The sequence below is a fragment of the Labrus bergylta genome, chromosome 10, assembly GCF_963930695.1.
Source record: "Labrus bergylta chromosome 10, fLabBer1.1, whole genome shotgun sequence".
NCBI lineage: Eukaryota > Metazoa > Chordata > Actinopteri > Labriformes > Labridae > Labrus > Labrus bergylta.
Window position 1 is genome coordinate 30,615,546 of NC_089204.1, and position 17,500 is coordinate 30,633,045.

At 46.3% G+C, this 17,500-nt stretch overlaps 1 protein-coding gene across 1 annotated transcript in view; it reads left to right on the top strand.

Annotated features, from left to right (window-relative positions):
* Positions 1-17,500, top strand: part of vit (vitrin) — a 20,657-nt gene that overhangs the window by 1,858 nt on the left and 1,299 nt on the right. Inside the window, exons 2-13 of the mRNA XM_065959795.1 lie at positions 886-1,042; positions 1,135-1,268; positions 1,348-1,425; positions 2,502-2,678; positions 4,166-4,210; positions 7,388-7,450; positions 7,886-7,948; positions 11,771-11,836; positions 13,647-13,709; positions 15,728-15,793; positions 15,957-16,104; positions 16,181-16,280. Coding sequence (XP_065815867.1) covers positions 886-1,042; positions 1,135-1,268; positions 1,348-1,425; positions 2,502-2,678; positions 4,166-4,210; positions 7,388-7,450; positions 7,886-7,948; positions 11,771-11,836; positions 13,647-13,709; positions 15,728-15,793; positions 15,957-16,104; positions 16,181-16,280 — 1,160 coding nt within the window. The remainder of the gene's footprint in view (positions 1-885; positions 1,043-1,134; positions 1,269-1,347; positions 1,426-2,501; positions 2,679-4,165; positions 4,211-7,387; positions 7,451-7,885; positions 7,949-11,770; positions 11,837-13,646; positions 13,710-15,727; positions 15,794-15,956; positions 16,105-16,180; positions 16,281-17,500) is intronic.

Sequence of the window (17,500 nt, forward strand, 5' to 3'; positions counted from 1 at the left end):
CCGTCCTTCTGTTATGATGTCACTGTGATGATCTCTCTCCCTCTGCAGACGCGTTTAATTCACTTTTAAAATCTGACTCTGTCATTTACAAGAAGTCTCTGAAGATTTACAGACTGGGCACCAGTACTCATTATTCATAGTAAGAGAGAAACTCAGTGGGTCAATCTGATGCACTTAAATCAAATTAGCTGAAGTACAGATTTTGGGGATATTGGCAGGCCAACAATGATGGCTGATATCAGCAAACATGCTGCAGATACAGAAGATTCCCATTGGAGGAAACAGGCTGTAGATCCAAAAGCAAATTTACAAACAACAAATACAGCATGCAAATAAAAGAGGAAGTGTATCAAATACCTCGGATTCAGGAGGAACATTGTGGAGTCCGTCCCGGCCGTGGCATGGTGGACCAGCTCTTAACCTTTGCAGGGCTTCTACTTCTTGTATTTAACCTTGTTGTTTTGCTTTTTCTGGATAAAATCATTTAACGAGCAATCCCATTTAAGACTTTAAAAACAAGACAAACATCCATGAAAGTTTGGAAACTGTCCAAGTTCAAAATGTTATGCTTACTAATAATGCTGCAATAGTGATAACGATGAGGTTTCCTGTCTGATGCATTTGACCAAGTTGTATAACAATATGTTATGTGAGAAAATATCATTACATGCATGTAAGCTTTTGCTGACTGTAAAGTAAGGGAAGGTCTAATTTGGCGGAAATTTGAAAGGTTGAATTCTGTAACTCTGATCATGAAAGAATCTGAAAGAACTGTTTCATCTCCAAAAGCACTTTTAGAAAACAAAGTTTAAAACTTAAAGTCTAAAAAACAGTCTTGACTCTTCTTCCTGATCCTTCATTTTCTTTTTGTTTCTCGCTCCACAGTCATTCCTGCCATAGAGTGTGATGTCAGAGCGGGAAAGATCAATCTCCCAGAATTCATAGTGAAGTGCCCCGCCCACTGTAAGGAGACCAAGCAGCAGGTGTATGGAACCACTGTGTACGCCTCCATCTCCAGCATCTGCAACGCCGCCATCCACAGGTCACCCCCCCCCAACCACCGAGTGATGGACGCCAAATAAAAGTCACATCACGCCTCTGAAGTCATATTCAACTTTTCTATTTGCTCCACAGCGGGGTCGTCACGAACGCCGGAGGAAAGGTGATCGTGAGGAAGATGGCCGGACAGAACATCTACAAAGGCAGCAACTCGTACGGCGTGCGCTCGCTGTCTCTGCCCAAGTGGAGGGAGTCGTTTGTTGTCTCAGGTATCAACCATGAGGAATTCAAAAAATGTCAAACAGGATTCTGCAGAAAGATCAAACCCACAGCTCTGTTGTGTTTCAGTGGGGAAGCCGAAGAAAGGAGTGATCTACCCGTCCACTCTGGACTACGTCCCCTCCAGACCCACATACGTCAAAACAGGTGAGACCAGAGTCTCTCTCATGTCATATAGAGTGAGAGGGAGAGAGAGGCTGGTGACACATTTACCAAACCAGAGACGATCAGTGAGGTACTGTAAGGTCACCAGTTCATGTCCCGGTCACAACATTTCCTCCAGAGGTCGTCTTAAGTCTGGCTTGTCCCCCGATTGTATAAAAGTCGGGGTGGCATGTCAGCTCACACTGTACGACCCGATTGTCGGACACGGCCGGAGAGCTCACACTGTACGAGTGAAATCAGGACAGAGTGTTGACAATTGTTAATAAAGTTTCATTTAAAAAAAACAAAGGACGACGGTTGGTTAAAGAGAAGAAAGTGGAAGTTGTTGTAGGATATAGAAAAGTTGATACACTCGTAGATATATGGAGACAAGTTTCAGAAAAGTGCTGCACTGATGATCTGTACAGAAAAAAAAAAAAAATGCCAGGTTGCGTCCTGCCGCTGGTCGCCATGACTACAGTCCTCCCTTGTCTCTCGTGATTATATTGTAGTCACACACAACTTCTGCCGGACCCTTTCATGACGAGCAGCCTCGAGTCAGGAGAGACCCTGAGATTGTCGGGAAGAATCAGAGCTCAAATCGGCCCGATGATCCTGCAGAGTGAGCCGGGCTTTAACCACACCCTGCTTCAGCTACAGACAGAGAGGACAAGCGAGAGGACAAATGAAGCAGAGCGGCGTTTAAAAAAATGAGATCTTGAGGATGTTAGTGAGTCACCCAGACGAGCGGCTGACATGTTGAGTTTTGCTCTCAGTGTGTTTCTGCATCAAAGACAAAGTTGTGTTTTCTGAATATTTGAGTGAGAGAGTTACTGAAGAGATCAAAACAGGAGGAAGAAGGGTCGCTGCTTCTCTGGGGACAAAAGGTCGCCATGGAGGCTTCCCCACGCTTCACTCCGGGCGTGTTGAGCGGCGCTCAGGTTGAACGAGGAGTCAGAGCGCTGCAGTCTGCTGAAGAATGTTAAGAATGCATAAGTACATGGCGGTTCCTGTAGACGCTCTTCCTCCGCGTTCATCCGTCATGCACTCGTTCGTCTTCACCTGTCGTCTCTTTGCAGGTCAGAAGGAGGCCAAAACCACGGCGCTGCCCACGACGACAGCACCTGAACCTACCACGACTACAACACCTGAACCCACCACGACTACAACCACCACGCCGGCTCCGACCACCACTGTACCCCCGACCCCGCCCACCACCAAGGCTCGGGCTGCGGTGCATAAAGTCAGAGATGCAGGTGATTTAAATAAACATCGTGTTGCATACATACATGTAGAGACAAAGTGGATCCATGTTGGTTACACCGACCCACTCCGTGTCGGTTACACCGACCCACTCCATGTAGGTTACACCGACCCACTCCATGTAGGTTACACCGACCCACTCCATGTAGGTTACACCGACCCACTCCATGTAGGTTACACCGACCCACTCCATGTAGGTTACACCGACCCACTCAGGAGATCCAGCGTGGCCGAGCCGATGTAGAAACTAACAACTTTAGCAGCTTGTAGTTAAACTGAGTGATGAAGACGGAGGACTGCAGGTCTGGGGTCATGTTGGTTCAGCTTCAGATCACTGACTGACGGACTTTCAGAGACACGTCAGCTGGGAACAAGAAGAGAGCTGCAGCTTCTGTCTTACGGCGAGCTAGGAACATTATGTTTAAGGCGACTCATTTCCTCGTTGATTACATGAAAATTAACTTAAGCTAGGTGACTAAACACTCAGAAAACAGTCAAAATTGAGCATTGTTTATTTAACAGCCAGTCTGGAACGTCAGCGACCAAATCAGTTTGATTCTGTTGTTTCCTGTGGGAGTGTCCTAACCCCACGCGTAGACGAGGAACGTGAATGGAGGGGGCTCTAAAAGGCTTAGCAGAGCTCGTTAGCTTCTTAGCTTCTTAGCTTGTGGTACGAAGTGGAGATAGTGCTGCATTAATAATATCCACATCATGTTTTAAATGTTGACCTTTGACCTGTGTCGGAGAAAAACTTTTACTGACCTCACTTCAGTTTGTCCACCTTCAAAATAAAAGCACCACACTTCAGTTTGTTCACCTTCAAAATAAAACCACCACACTTCAGTTTGTCCACCTTCAAAATAAAAGCACCACACTTCAGTTTACCACGATAGTCAACGCTTGTGGCTCACATTAGTCTTCGGTCCTTGCAGGATAACGTCCAGGTCGCTTACATCGGGATAGTAGAGCTTTATGGCAACAGTCTTTAACCAGAGATATATCCCCGGATAGTTCTCACGGGCAGTTAGGACACTCCAATAGGAAACGAGAGAATCAAGCTGATTTGGTCCCTGACGCTCGCTCGCGTCTCGTGCTGTTTGGACTCGCTGCTCGTTTGTTTAGTTACATTTAAAATAAATCTCAAAGTCTTTAAAGAGTTCAGGATCTGAGACACTCTGAGAGCAGAGTCAAACAAAAGAGCCCAGAGTCCCCTGACGACTGACTGACCACGTGATCACCAGACCGTTCATCACTCTTATTAATTGAAAACATAATGAGATGGTAATCATGTCGAGTCATCCTCCCTGCTCGCTCGGGGACATGAATGCAGACACACGGAGCTCGCTGTATCTTCAGGTATGTGTGTAAACGAGATCGGCCGTACGCCAGGAAACCCTCAGAGCGTTTCTGTCTCTCATTTTCTGTAACGTTATCTCTCCCCTCGACATATCGGCACCACATTTGTCTTTCTTCTGTCCAGGCAGCAGCCACCCGTACCTCGCCTCTGTGGCCGCCGCCAGCTCAAGTAAGTGAAGCGAAGCGAACAGGGGTTAGGCTGGTGTCTGTCTGTTTGGTGGCATGTCAGGTTACCGCCTGCTTCATGTTGGGATGTACGTGATGATGGGGGGGCGGTGTGAGATGAAGTTAAACCAGCATGCAGTTTAATGATATTTTAGATTTAAAGAATTCATCCAGACTGGATACAAGAAGGAGAAACACTCAGATAAAGGCTGCATGGGGTGTAAAGTTTACAACTTTCCTGCAGAAGTCATTAGCATTGTGGCGCAGATAGCAGCTGGGTCGCGCCCCATGTAAGGAGGCTATAGTTCTCCAAGCAGGCAGACTGGGTTCAAGTCCGACCTGTGGCTCCTTTTCAGCATATCATTCCCGATTTCCTAATCTATCCATTGTCCTATCAAATTAGAAAAAGTCTAAAAGCCCCCCAGAAAAATAAATAATGTGAATCATGTGCTGCAAAGGCGTCACTGGTTACTACACATGTTTGTCTTCCTATCAACGGCACAGCAGGATAAACATCCTTCAGAGTTACCTGATGGTTGCTCAGTGGACAAATTCAAAGATTTAAAAGTATAGAGCGCTACAGGAATGAGTCCTAAAACCAGGAAGTAAGTTAGCATTTGAGCGCCATGGGGTCTAAAGTCAACGGGGATTTTGAATGTGTTTGTGGTTAGACTCCTGAAATAAGGTCTGTGGTTAACACAAGCTGAAGAGATGTTGGTGTTTTGTTAGAGCACATAAACTACGTTAGGTAATACCTCCACTTGTGAAGTTTGAAGTTTTTACTCGTCTTTAAAAAGGCGGTTGCTAACAAGCGGCTAAATGTGACTACAGTGGTTGTCGGGGACATTAAAGGTCATCACGCCGGACACAGAGGGCGGGAACTCTCTCACTAGTCGGAGATGTCTCCTGTAGGTTTAATCTTTAGGTTAAGGTGAATATTATGTTAGTAAACTATTTATTAAGCTACGTGGATTAGTTTATCGGAGATCGTCTGAAGCATAACGCTAGTGATGTCACAATCATCCCACCGTAGTGTCGTTAGCTTTAGCATAACGTTAGCTTTTTACTTCTGTCGGCCGCATTAACGCTTCAAACATCATAAAAATGGCGTTCATCTGTGAAGATTATCCTGCTGAACAAAACGCCTACGCTTCAGAAACGTGTGTTTACCACAGAGATTATTTTCTGCAATGATCCAAAATCCAATGAAAACATCCCAGAGGCTTGTTAGACCCCATGGTGATGCTACTTCAGGGTTGGCCTACAAAAATACGTCATATGGTTTGTTCTCTATAATGGAACCACTTGTTTGGCACTCAGACATCTATGGGCTTAATGAATGACATACATGTTTGAAATCAGGTCGATAAGATGTGCAGAAATGAAGATCAGTAGATAGGGGTTCACTTGTGTTTGTTGAAATGTGCCCACGCTTTGTTATTCTCAACACCGGTACAGGACAGTCACAGAGCAGCCAGGCAAAGACTCACAGCCAAGGTATGTCCATCTTCTTCACTTTCCTGAAAGTCCTAAAACGTCACATATAACTCGTCTGCTCTGACTTAACGCTGGCGTCTCTTCAAAGTCTTCAGAGGAAGTGCCTATCCCAATAGATTCCCACAACGTGCCAGTGCAGGTAAACCTTCACGCTTCCTCATTCGACCTTCATCTTTTAACATCTTTCTTTCTTTTGTTCTGATAAGCGTTAACTCTGCATGTCGTGTGCTAACACTGCTTTAAACACTTTCACTCGTCTTCCAGCAGGGGGTGCTATGTTCTGGAGACGCCGACACTCTGTCTGCTGTCTTTGAAATGAAATAACATTCGAATATAGAATTATAACTTTGGATGTTCTGATGTGTCATCTCCCTTCACCTGTGATACTTCAGTGTTTTCAGCCTGATGGTGGATTCAGCTCAATGCTAACATTAGCATGTTAACATGCTTTCTGAGGGTGTGGGTCCATCTGGAGTTTTCTTTCTGAGAACCCGCCCACTTCTCTCCTTAGAAAATAAAAGTTCCCAATGAGAAGAGAGCGTTTGCAGCAGTCAGTCCTGTCAGAGCTCTCCACCTTTTTTTAGTATAGATTTCTGAGTGCTTCGAGTTGAAAATCATCCCACTTTTAAGGGCGTTAAAATAAGATATTCTCCGTAGTTTTGTCTCCAGCGGATCGTGTCATGTGACCACTTCCTCCTCCCTCCGTGTCCAGACAAAGTGGGAGGGCGAGCATACTGAAAACTCTTCATTTACAATCGGTCACTTTAAGGGGCGCCAGTCGCCTAGTGGTCGAAGATGTGATTTGAGGTTTTACTCTTTAGGTGTCATGTTCATTAATACTGAACAGACTCAGACGTCTACCAGCTGCATTTTGTTCTACAATTCTACAATTCTCTTAGCAGACTCTTTTATCCAAAGAGACGTACATCAGAGAGTAAGAACAACACAAGCAAGGATCTAGAAAAAAGGGAACAATGTGAGTAAGAGCAAACGATCAGCTTTGAGTCTGATTGGACACACAGGTGCTGACAGGAAGTGACCAGAGGCAAAGCACAACATTGAGGGCAGTTCTTGAGAGCTCTAATCAGTATAGAAACCATCTTATAAGTCGTCGTTATCAAACAAAAACCATCATCATTACCATCATCATCATCAATAATATGGAGACCATCATCATTAAGTTAGTAGGTATTCATGAAAGAGCTGGGTCTTTAGCTTTTTCTTAAAGGTGCAGAGGGACTCTGCAGATCACATGGAGTTTGGAATTTCATTCCACCACCGGGGGGCGACAGAGGAGAAGAGTCTAGTCAGAGACTTAGGACCCTGTTGTGAAGGTTGGATCAGACGCCTTTCATTGGCAGAGCGTGGTGGAGGGGAGGGAGTGTAGACCTGGATCAGAGAGTTAAAGTAAGGAGGAGACGTTTCTGTGTCTGTTTTGTAAATGAGCAGCAGAGTTTTAAATTTGATGTGAGCAGTAACTGGGAGCGGGTGGAGGGAGATGAACAGCGGAGTGACATGTGCTCTTTTAGGAAGGTTGAAGACCAGTCGTACTGCCAGTCGTTCTCCTTTCTCCGTCACAACATATAAAAACTTGTTCCTGTGAAACATTTGAAGGTCATCTGATAATAACAAACTTCTCTTCATGTCGTCTCATAATCTGTTTGTTCTTCAACCTCGGCCGCAGGTCTGCGCAGACCAGAGGCCGGCTCGGCTATCAGGAGGCAGCCGAGCTCTCCAGTGGGCCCAGGTCAGCCTCGTCACACACACACACACACACACACACAAACACAGGTAGACATGATGGGGCTGATGGGGGGGGGGGGGACAGATGTCTGTGTTGAAACAAGAATCTGGGAGACGTAAGTCGGACCCTCGTGTCCACACCCCTAAGCCCCTGTGATCGTCACCCTGGGGTCACCGCTAATCCACTCCATGGAGCCGCTAACATTCCTGTTCTCTGTCATCGAGCACATCCTCTTCTTCATGTTTTCATTTCTGTGAGATGAAAAGAAGCACCTGTAAACACGGCCGGCTGCAGAAAGGCGTTTGTTTTTGATATCATGCTTCGGAGAGAAAAGCCTTCCACTCCCCTCACCGCTAACAGCTGGGCTGCGTTTGATGATGCTGAAGCGTTTTCTTCCTGCTTCTTCTTCCTCTCTGATTCTGTTTCTCATTCAAACAGCTTTTAACAGAGTTCAGCCGGCCCCGCCCGAGAGGACTTCAACCATGAGCCAGGCCAACCCGGGTAAGTATCTCCAGACCTTTAGCCGGGGGTTCTCTCACACACACACACACACACACACACACACACACACACACACACACACACACACACACACACACACACACACACACACACACACACACACACACACACACACACACACAGACACACACACACACACACACTAATGTCGACCCTCTGTGGGATTCTCTGGTTCAATGAGTGGACTCTCCTCCAGGAACGCCAGGCGGAGACACTTTCACTGTAAAGAGGATCAGCAGCGAGCGCTTCGATGTGCTTTAAAGGCTTTATATGTGATGTTTTGATCCAGCAGATGTCGCCCTTGAGCACCAGCATGAAACCAAAACAACTCGCGCTGCATTGTTGTGTTAGCATGCTAATGCTAGCGATCTTTATTCTGCTGGTATCTTCACACTGCATGTAAATTGACCTGAAATGAGCGTGATCTAGAAACACAGTTAAGCAGTGAGTACAGTATGTTATTCTTCTTTTCTCTAGTCCCTCAATTAAACAACTTTTATACACGAGGGGAGGAGTCAGCCGGCCGTCCTGGCGATGTAAACAAAGTGAAGATAGGACTCTGAAAACTCTGAAAACATCACAGACAGTGGGACTCGGGTGTTACACCCATTGTAGACAGTCATGACTCACAGAGTTATTTTCAGAGGAGATACTTGATTTATATTTAAGAGTGAAACATCACAGATAAAGACTTTAAAGATGAGCAATGATGTAACATCTGCATTCCTCTTGTTTCCAAACGACGGTTTGACGAGGCGATGAGAAGAAGATTCAGAGAGTAGTATGAAATAAGATGTGCAGCTCTGCAGGATCTGGGTCGACTCTCCGGCCTGTCAGGAATAGAAAGCTCTCGCCGTTCAAACCAGGCGAGGTTTGGCTCGGAGGGAAATGTGCTTCTGTTTTTGTTTCTGTGGAATGCAAACCAGTGGATCCCTAAAATTAGACCTTCAGACTGTGCCTGATTGTATGATATAAAATCTAAAGCTGGTGCATCATCTCGCTGACCTTATTCCTGAAGAGATTGAGTTTTGGTCGGTGCGGCCTCGAGGTCATGATCTTATACTTTGTTGATGCCCTCGGGGGAATTCTTTATGCTGGAGGTCAGAGGTCAAAGGTCAGGATCAGCGTCTTTCTCAGGGACTCTCCAGCAGGGTGGAAGCTCGCTGCCATTCAGAGTTTTGATGTTTGATTTACGAGTTGAGACCCTCTTCAGTCGCTCTGCCACCCGTCTGCCTCAAACAGATGTTAGAAGATACTGCTCGGCTCTCTGGAAACGTTCTGATGCAGCCGAGCTATGAGGTGTCCACATGGAGGCCACAGAGGTTAATGGAAAAGGTGACTGGATTCTCTCAGGACCTTCAGAGAGTTCAGTGCCTCCAGACATTTTGCTACACAGCCATATAAACGTTTTCACCTCCCTTAAACGTGTCACTTTACAGCTGCAAGAAAAGAAAAAGATTTATTGGGGCTAATAAGCAACAGACAAATACTAAATAGTTCACAACTTTAAAGCCGGCGGGGGGGGGGGGGAGGATCCAAGACAGATTTATAACAGGAACATTATACAGGAGTCTGTAAAGTCGTATCTTAAAGGAGGAGTCTGCAGAAATAGTGTGTACGTTTACTGCTTGTAGCTACACTGCAAGCTAACGCACGCTAGCACAAGCTAACGGCCGGTGTTCATCACCTTCCTGTCCAACAGGAAGTAGATCAACTCCACGTCCAACACAAGGTTCACCCTCGTTTCAGAACGATCTTTATCCACTTGGTGTTTCTCCTCACTCTCATTATATTTTCTCTTCTTTGCTGCTACGTCCACGTCCGTCATATTCACCGCTTTGAATCTCGTCCAATCACTGAATTGTATCCACTCCTAAACTCACCTGCTGCGCTCTCATTGGCTGGAGGAAACACACCAGCTCCGCCCCCAGAAACTTCCCGAGTCAACCAGAACAAATCAGAACAGTAAAATCCAGTGAGAGGACAGAGTCTCTGCAGACACAGTCACCACCACACATGTATGGTACGTTATGATTAGACAGCATTTTAAGGGGGGGGGGTGTACTTATTCAAGAGCTTCTGTATGAGGTAAGAAGGTAGATGAGTGACCCTGATCCTGTTCTGACCTCCTGCCCGCAGTGATCACTGGAGTGGTGATGATGGAGAGAGTTAACCTCGATCACTCGCTTCATCCAAAGTAACAACAGTGATGTCTGCTGCAGAGCAGATTAAGCTAATCTCTGCCTCCGACTATCTACACTGTCCCTGCTTTGACACCAACATTACAATAATACTCCCACGCTTCACTTGGCTCTCCCAGCCCGTCCTCGCCAACAAAGACCCTGTTCGCTCACGGCCACTCGATGGGAACCTCAGAGGCCGGGCGGTGTTTGTGTAAGCTGCGCGTCCACCACAGGGAGGGGTTAACTGGAGTGTGTTGTCCCCTGGTTGGTCGGTTAGACACATCAAATGTTTTGTTATGGCTTTAATCAGCTGTTTGTTTGGTCAGAATAAACCGCCTGGTGTTTTCGTTGCCATGCTTTAGCTTCAAACTTTTGTGGAAACATGATTCAGAGAGCTGCAGTTCAAAAACAGAAACACATTTTCTCAGAGAGCAGCTCCGCCTCCGTCTCTCTACCCTGCAGGTAGAAAAGAAAGAAGCCAAACGTCACCGACACACCCTGAGGTCGCTCAGTCGCCGTCTGTCCTCCATGTTTAGTGTCTGTGTCACGGCTGCATACCCGCTAATAACCGGGCAGGTTGAGAGGAGGTCACAGGTACGCTCCTCCTTCATGCTTCTGTCCTGAACTAAGTTCTCCCCCTGCACAGCTTTTCCCAGAAGGGAGTGGGCTCCCCCCTCTGTCTCTCGTCCTGATTGGTTCCCTGGTGCTCGACGACCAACAGGTACTGAATGCATCATAGACTCCTCCCTCTTTAACCATGCATCATAGACTCCTCCCTCTTTAACCATTCATAAAACATATTCTGAGATATATGTTTCATGTATTGTTTAAACATCAGTAAGAATGGTATGGGTCCAATATTCACAGTAATATGAAGTGTTTGTTTCTGTTCAGGTAGGTTTTAAAAATCCCCTAAATTCTATGCTAACTCCACGGCGTTAAGAGCGCTAAGAGCGTAGCATTGCATCGAGCGTTCACCATCTTGCTCCGGAACATTTTCTTTTTTAACATGGCCCTAATACTCTGTCGTAGTTTCCACTTGAAAAACATCGAGTTATATTATTGCTGATCGTTATGTTTTTTTAAATCACTCTATCACAATAGGTTCAAATTTTAAACATTTAAAGATTTTTCAAGGTTGAACTTTTCTCTACGTAGATGTACGTCAAAATGGTGTCTGCGAATGTTCATCCTACACAGCACTAAATGCTAACTGCGGCAAGCTAACATTGGTTAGCTCAAAGGGCCCGATCACACAGAGACGCGTCGCCAGCAAAAAACTTTTTTTTTCCCCGTCTATCGTACTGCTTGCCATGTGCTCTTCTCTGCTTCTGCACATTTTTTTAGCGTTCTTTGGGAGCGCAAAATGTTTTTCAACCCAAGAAGTCGAGTCGCAGCGCTCATCAATGTCAAATCAAATCAAGTAGGCTTTTCCCCCCGTCCTCGTCTAGGAGCTCTGCAAAGGCTAGAGCTCTATGTTGGTCGCCCATATGCACACGCAGCCCGCTCACAGGCAGATTTTTTCTGCCGTTGTGTCTCTGTGTGATTCGTCCCGAAGTCTAGCAGAGGGTTACCCTGACCCTAATAACCCTCCACCCATTCTCTACTGTGCATTCAGATGGTAGTTATGGAGCTCCAGACTCTGGATACACGTGGAGCGAGACAGACACGCCTGAGATGACAGGTAAGGCCGCTCAACATGACAGCATGGTGTGTACTGCCCCCTCTGACAGAGGCAGGTTACTACACTTTGTGTTTCCTGTTGCATGCTTGAACACAGCATGCTTGAATCAGCGAGGCAGTGCGGTATCTGCTGAGCACGTATGTGTTGAATTGTCTCCATATGTAAGAACATGCAGTGTGTCTCTGAGGGCCGTGTGTTTACACGCCGTCTGCCCGCCATATGAGCGACTCGTCTGAAGTGTGGAGACGAGCGGAGGGAAGGATTACTGTTAGTGCACGTTTGTTTTTTTCTAATGGTCTGGGATTGGTCACGAGTTCAGACTGCGTGACCAATCACAACCATGGAAATGTGGTTTCCTCTTGAGTTCATTGTGGGAATACTAACGGGTTTCACGACCTCCTCCTCTAGCTCGGGATCACAGGCCTGATATGTCAGAATATGAGCGCTGGTTTTATAACTTTGGACCGCACCGTAAGTCTTTTTCATTTCTTTTCTTTGGGATCTTAACGAGTCTTGGGGGTGCAGGTTTTGTTATTTTGGGATTCTGTAAACCTCCACAGGTTTAAACTCATGACAATGTTCCCTCTTTGTCCTCTGACACACGATGACTCTGAATGTCTTTCCTTTTTCCATGAAGTCTTGTATTTAAATGAGTGTGAAAAACGATAATAAAGATGTATGTTTACGAGCTAGCTGACAACGAGGACACATGACAGTCGTTAGTGGAACGTTCAACAAGTTGTGAAATAAACGTCTGTGCTCGACGCTTGTTCGTATCATCAGGACTTCATTAAGAAGATTGATACCACTCATGTGAGTCTGATGATGAGAAGCCAGTTAGCCTAGCCTAGATTATCTTAGCACAAATAATGGAAAAAGTGCTGAAACATAGCTCCCTGCAAAACACAAAGTAACGGACACACTAAACAAAACGAGAGTGAGAGCACATCCTGACCTCCCTCCTCTGGCTCCATGCTCGTTTTAGGATTCAAGTCCAAAAACTCGTCTGAAGACCAGAAGGAGAGCAAGCGTTTCCTTCTATAGCTCCAGAACTTTGGACCGATCCACCCCCCCTCCTCCCCCCAGTCATTCTCTACTCTCTCTCTCTGATGTCGATCTCTATCCGTCTCTTTAAATAAAACCCCCACGTGCCCACGTTCCTCTGATTGGCCAGCTCTCTGGAAGCCTTCTGAGGGGGGCAGAACGCAGCAGGGCTGCCAGGGGAGGGCTGCTCTCCAGGTCTGGGAGAAGAGAGTCTCTGTAAGAGGTTTCAGAGGCTTGAAGCCGTCTGGTGAAATTCTCGGTTTCATATCGGGGAACTATGGCGTGATTTACAGAACAAGCTGTTTAGCGCCCTCTGCAGACTCATCATGGGATTACTCCAACAAACGATTACCTCCTGATCTGAAACTTTGACCACGTTTACTTTGAGCATCCAGCTGTAACACTAGATGAGAGTTTTAAAACGTGGATCCGCAGAAAAGGTCGACTTTAACTCACAGGCTTGACAGTGGTATCCATCTTTTTATCCAACTCTAACCCAGAACGCCAAAAAGCTTCAGTCTAAAATAAACAAACCACTTCCAATCTGGCCAAAGACACAACACGCTCCCTTCAGATTACAGACTGCGCTAACATCTGTCTGAGGACGCAGACGAACGTCCAAGTCATAACATGCAGCCAAGGTTTGGAGAAAAACACCACAATCCACCCGACCGAATGAAACCAGAGCAGCCGAGCGGAGTGACTGTAATACCACGCTGTGTTTATATCCGTCACACATGGTTTCTCTTCCTCTCTTCACTTTTAGCGCCTCGCTCCTCTGACTCAGAAGGGAACCGTAAAGTCCCGCTGGACGCCACCCACACCCGAGGTGAGCTGAAACACAAAAAATAACAGCTGATGATGTCTGCTGCTTTGTGTGAAAGGAGAGCTAGCATGTAGCTTGTGTTTTATCTACACAGTGGAGCCAGTGGACGCCTGGAAGCCAGAAGCTAACCTTTATGAATCAGGTGAGTGAGTTAGCACGCAGCAGCCAGAAGCTAACCTTTATGAATCAGGTGAGTGAGTTAGCACGCAGCAGCCAGAAGCTAACCTTTATGAATCAGGTGAGTGAGTTAGCACGCAGCAGCCAGAAGCTAACCTTTATGAATCAGGTGAGTGAGTTAGCACGCAGCAGCCAGAAGCTAACCTTTATGGATCAGGTGAGTGAGTTAGCACGCAGCAGCCAGAAGCTAACCTTTATGAATCAGGTGAGTGAGTTAGCACGCAGCAGCCAGAAGCTAACTTTTATGGATCAGGTGAGTGAGTTAGCACGCAGCAGCGGCGGCGCCTGAGAATGAACAATAAAGGGGCGTGGCTTTTTACAGAACGTGCAGAAGAGAAAACACCACAAGTAATACTTAAACTATCCCAGACGTACAATTGAATTATAAAAATGCATCTATTGTCTGACGATGATTTTACTAAAACGTTTCATTGCGTTGCTTCCAGTCGAAGATTGATCCAAAGGTAACTGGACTTGGGTAAAGAATTTGAAGACGTTTCACTCCTTCAGTTCTACTCTAACTGGTGGACGGAGCGAGTCAATCAAGTCCAGTTGTGTTTGGATCAAGCTTAGATTTTCGGACCTGGAGGATTGGGAAACCCTACGCAGTCACAGAAAGGACTTTGATTTTTGAGAGTTGCTGCCCTGGATTGTTAGCTTTTAACAATCTCTATAAACAGATATCTAACAGTCAGATGATACCTGATGAGCTGGGTTGTTATATCACGTCTCAAACCTTCTGCCAGGTTCACCATGCTGACCCTCCCTCTCGTTTCAGGTCGAGAAATCGATGTAAATGGACAACAAGAGCACAGCTGATTCGATCAGTATGGATCTAAATAAACGCACACAAAAAATCAACAAACTAATAAGATTAATATCAAAGTCACCACCAGAGGGAGTCGGTGGATTTATCTCTTCATTTGTGGACAAAATTGACCGACACTCACACTGACTGACACACACTCAGCTGATTTATCTGACATTACCATGGAAACAGCTTTAGCTAGCTAACGTTAGCCAGCTGTACTGAGTGTATGGCAGAATTAGCTTATTTTTATCTGATGAAGCTGCCGGAGCGTCCTGCTCTTCATCATGATCATCCTCCATGTTTGGCATCCCAACGTCTTCCTACAGGTTTTTAGCAATTAGCATACTCATTAGTTGGAATTAGCTGCCTGTTAGCGCCTCCATCATCCTTTCTCCTTCGTTTCATTAAACTTTATTTACTAAATGTCGAGTACGTCAGGTTTCAATGAACAGAATCAGGCTGTAAGTTAGAAGTACAAATATTAGTATTCATATATAATAAATAAATGATGGCAGACATTTTGGTTTTTAGGGTTTTAAGATTCCAGGAGGGATTTTAAGTTGGACATGAAGACGTTTGTCTTAAGATTTAAATGATGAGGAACTGGACCTGAGGGCAGAACTAAAAACAAAAGATCCATTAAAACAAAAACTTACTTCAGAAAGTCCATGAACCGACAACGAGAGGGAAGATACACTGAGACTAAACACACACCTGAGGTTATCAGACGCAGGTGAAGACAATAAGGACAATCAACATGGCGGGAAACCAGACAAAGGGAGGAAGTGAGACAAGAAACATTGCAGAGGAGAACTTCAGTAAAATGAAACAGGAAACTCTGAAGACACACAGAGAACTCAAGAATAAAACAGTAGACCACACACACAGGACATACTGGCTGCTGCATTGTTGTCAGAGAAGCCAGCACTTCCACATAGCATGTTTCCTTAATGATCAGATAGTAAGATACCTTTATCATTTACCTCTCTACACAGCTCACTGATTGGTTCTTTAATGTTTTCTTGCTTTTCAGGCTTCAGCATCAGAGAACAAGAACCTGCACCCAGAGCACCCGAGCCCATGTCACAGGGAGACCTGAGTAAGTCCCACAAACTAGTCTCAGACCGTTCTCGAGACCGGCCGTTTTGAAGGTCTGGTCTCAAAAGCATTTCTACTCAGTCTCGTCTCGGCCTTTAAGGGTCAGAGGTCAAGTCGTCTCTGAGTCTGCTGTGACCTTGTCGTTTGTCGTCGTTTTCCTGCAGACTGTAAGGTGGACCTGGCCTTCCTGATGGACGGGAGCTGGAGCATCGGGAAGAGACGCTTCAAGATCCAGAAGGACTTCCTGGCCGAGGTCGCTCAGACCATCAATGTGGGCGTGGCCGGACCCATGATGGGAATCATCCAATACGGGTGAGCTCGCCGTCCGTGCTGCTGGACGCCATGTCGTTGATAGAAAAGATGATTTAATAATGTTCTTCCTCTGCAGGGACGACCCGGTGACCGAGATCAGTCTGAAGTCTTACTCGAACTCCAGAGAGGTCAAGTCTGCCGTGGATAAGATCGTGCAGAAGGGAGGTCTCTCCAACGTGGGTGAGTGACCCCCCCCGCCGCCCGCTGCCCGCCGCCCGCCGCCCGCCGCCAGCTTCAGTAAATGCCAACAAGTAAAAGTGTGAAAGAGAAAAGGCTGCAATTATCGCACAGTTTACGAGGCAGGCACATTCTCACATGCAAGGATGGAATTAAATCTAAATCTGCTGTGAGACGCTGTTCGCTAAATTACAGTCCTGCATCTGTTTTTCCCTCCACTCTGACGACAACGCATCAGGCGGCGGGGGTCAGCGCTCTGAGGAGAGGAGCTGTTCCTCCGCTTCGGTTGGTGCGTCAGAAAGCATCCGCTGCCACATGTTCTTTTATGGTTTGCTAAATTCTGCAGTCAAACACACAGAACTGTGTTTGTGTTTGAAGTGCTCTGTAATCAGACGACAGTGTGAGACACTGAGACCCCCAGCAGGACTGTGATTATTTTAGTTTGAGGGAAATGCATTCTCTGCGTTATTGTTTTGCTGTTTTTAAGGCACACGGTTGTTTTTTTAGAAGATTGCTTCTCAGCCGGAGGGAGACATGGCGGATGATGCCGAGGTGTTCTGGTCACGTCTCTCTGAAGACATGTGACCACAATGATCCGTCCAGTATTTACATCTTTTTATCTTTGAGTAAAAAAAGACACCTTCCTGCTGAAGAGCACGCTGGTAGACGGAGAAACGAGGGACACAAAACCCGAACCCTAATGAATCCTGTTAAACTCCTACATGTACAAGGAATGTGACATCGTCCATAAAACCTAAAAAAAAAACTGGAGAATTACAAGTTTACTGAGCGGGTGGTGAAGTTCTTTGTACACCTCCGTGTAAGATAGCCCCGTCTGACGGCAGTCTCTCTGTGAGGAGGTTCCTGGTTTGAATCCCCGTCCTTCAGGAGTCTCTCTGTGAGGAGGTTCCTGGTTTGAATCCCCGTCTGACGGCAGTCTCTCTGTGAGGAGGTTCCTGGTTTGAATCCCCGTCCTTCAGGAGTCTCTCTGTGAGGAGGTTCCTGGTTTGAATCCCCGTCCTTCAGCAGTCTCTCTGTGTGGAGGTTCCTGGTTTGAATCCCCGTCCTTCAGCAGTCTCTCTGTGAGGAGGTTCCTGGTTTGAATCCCCGTCCTTCAGCAGTCTCTCTGTGAGGAGGTTCCTGGTTTGAATCCCCGTCCTTCAGGAGTCTCTCTGTGAGGAGGTTCCTGGTTTGAATCCCCGTCTGACGGAGTCTCTCT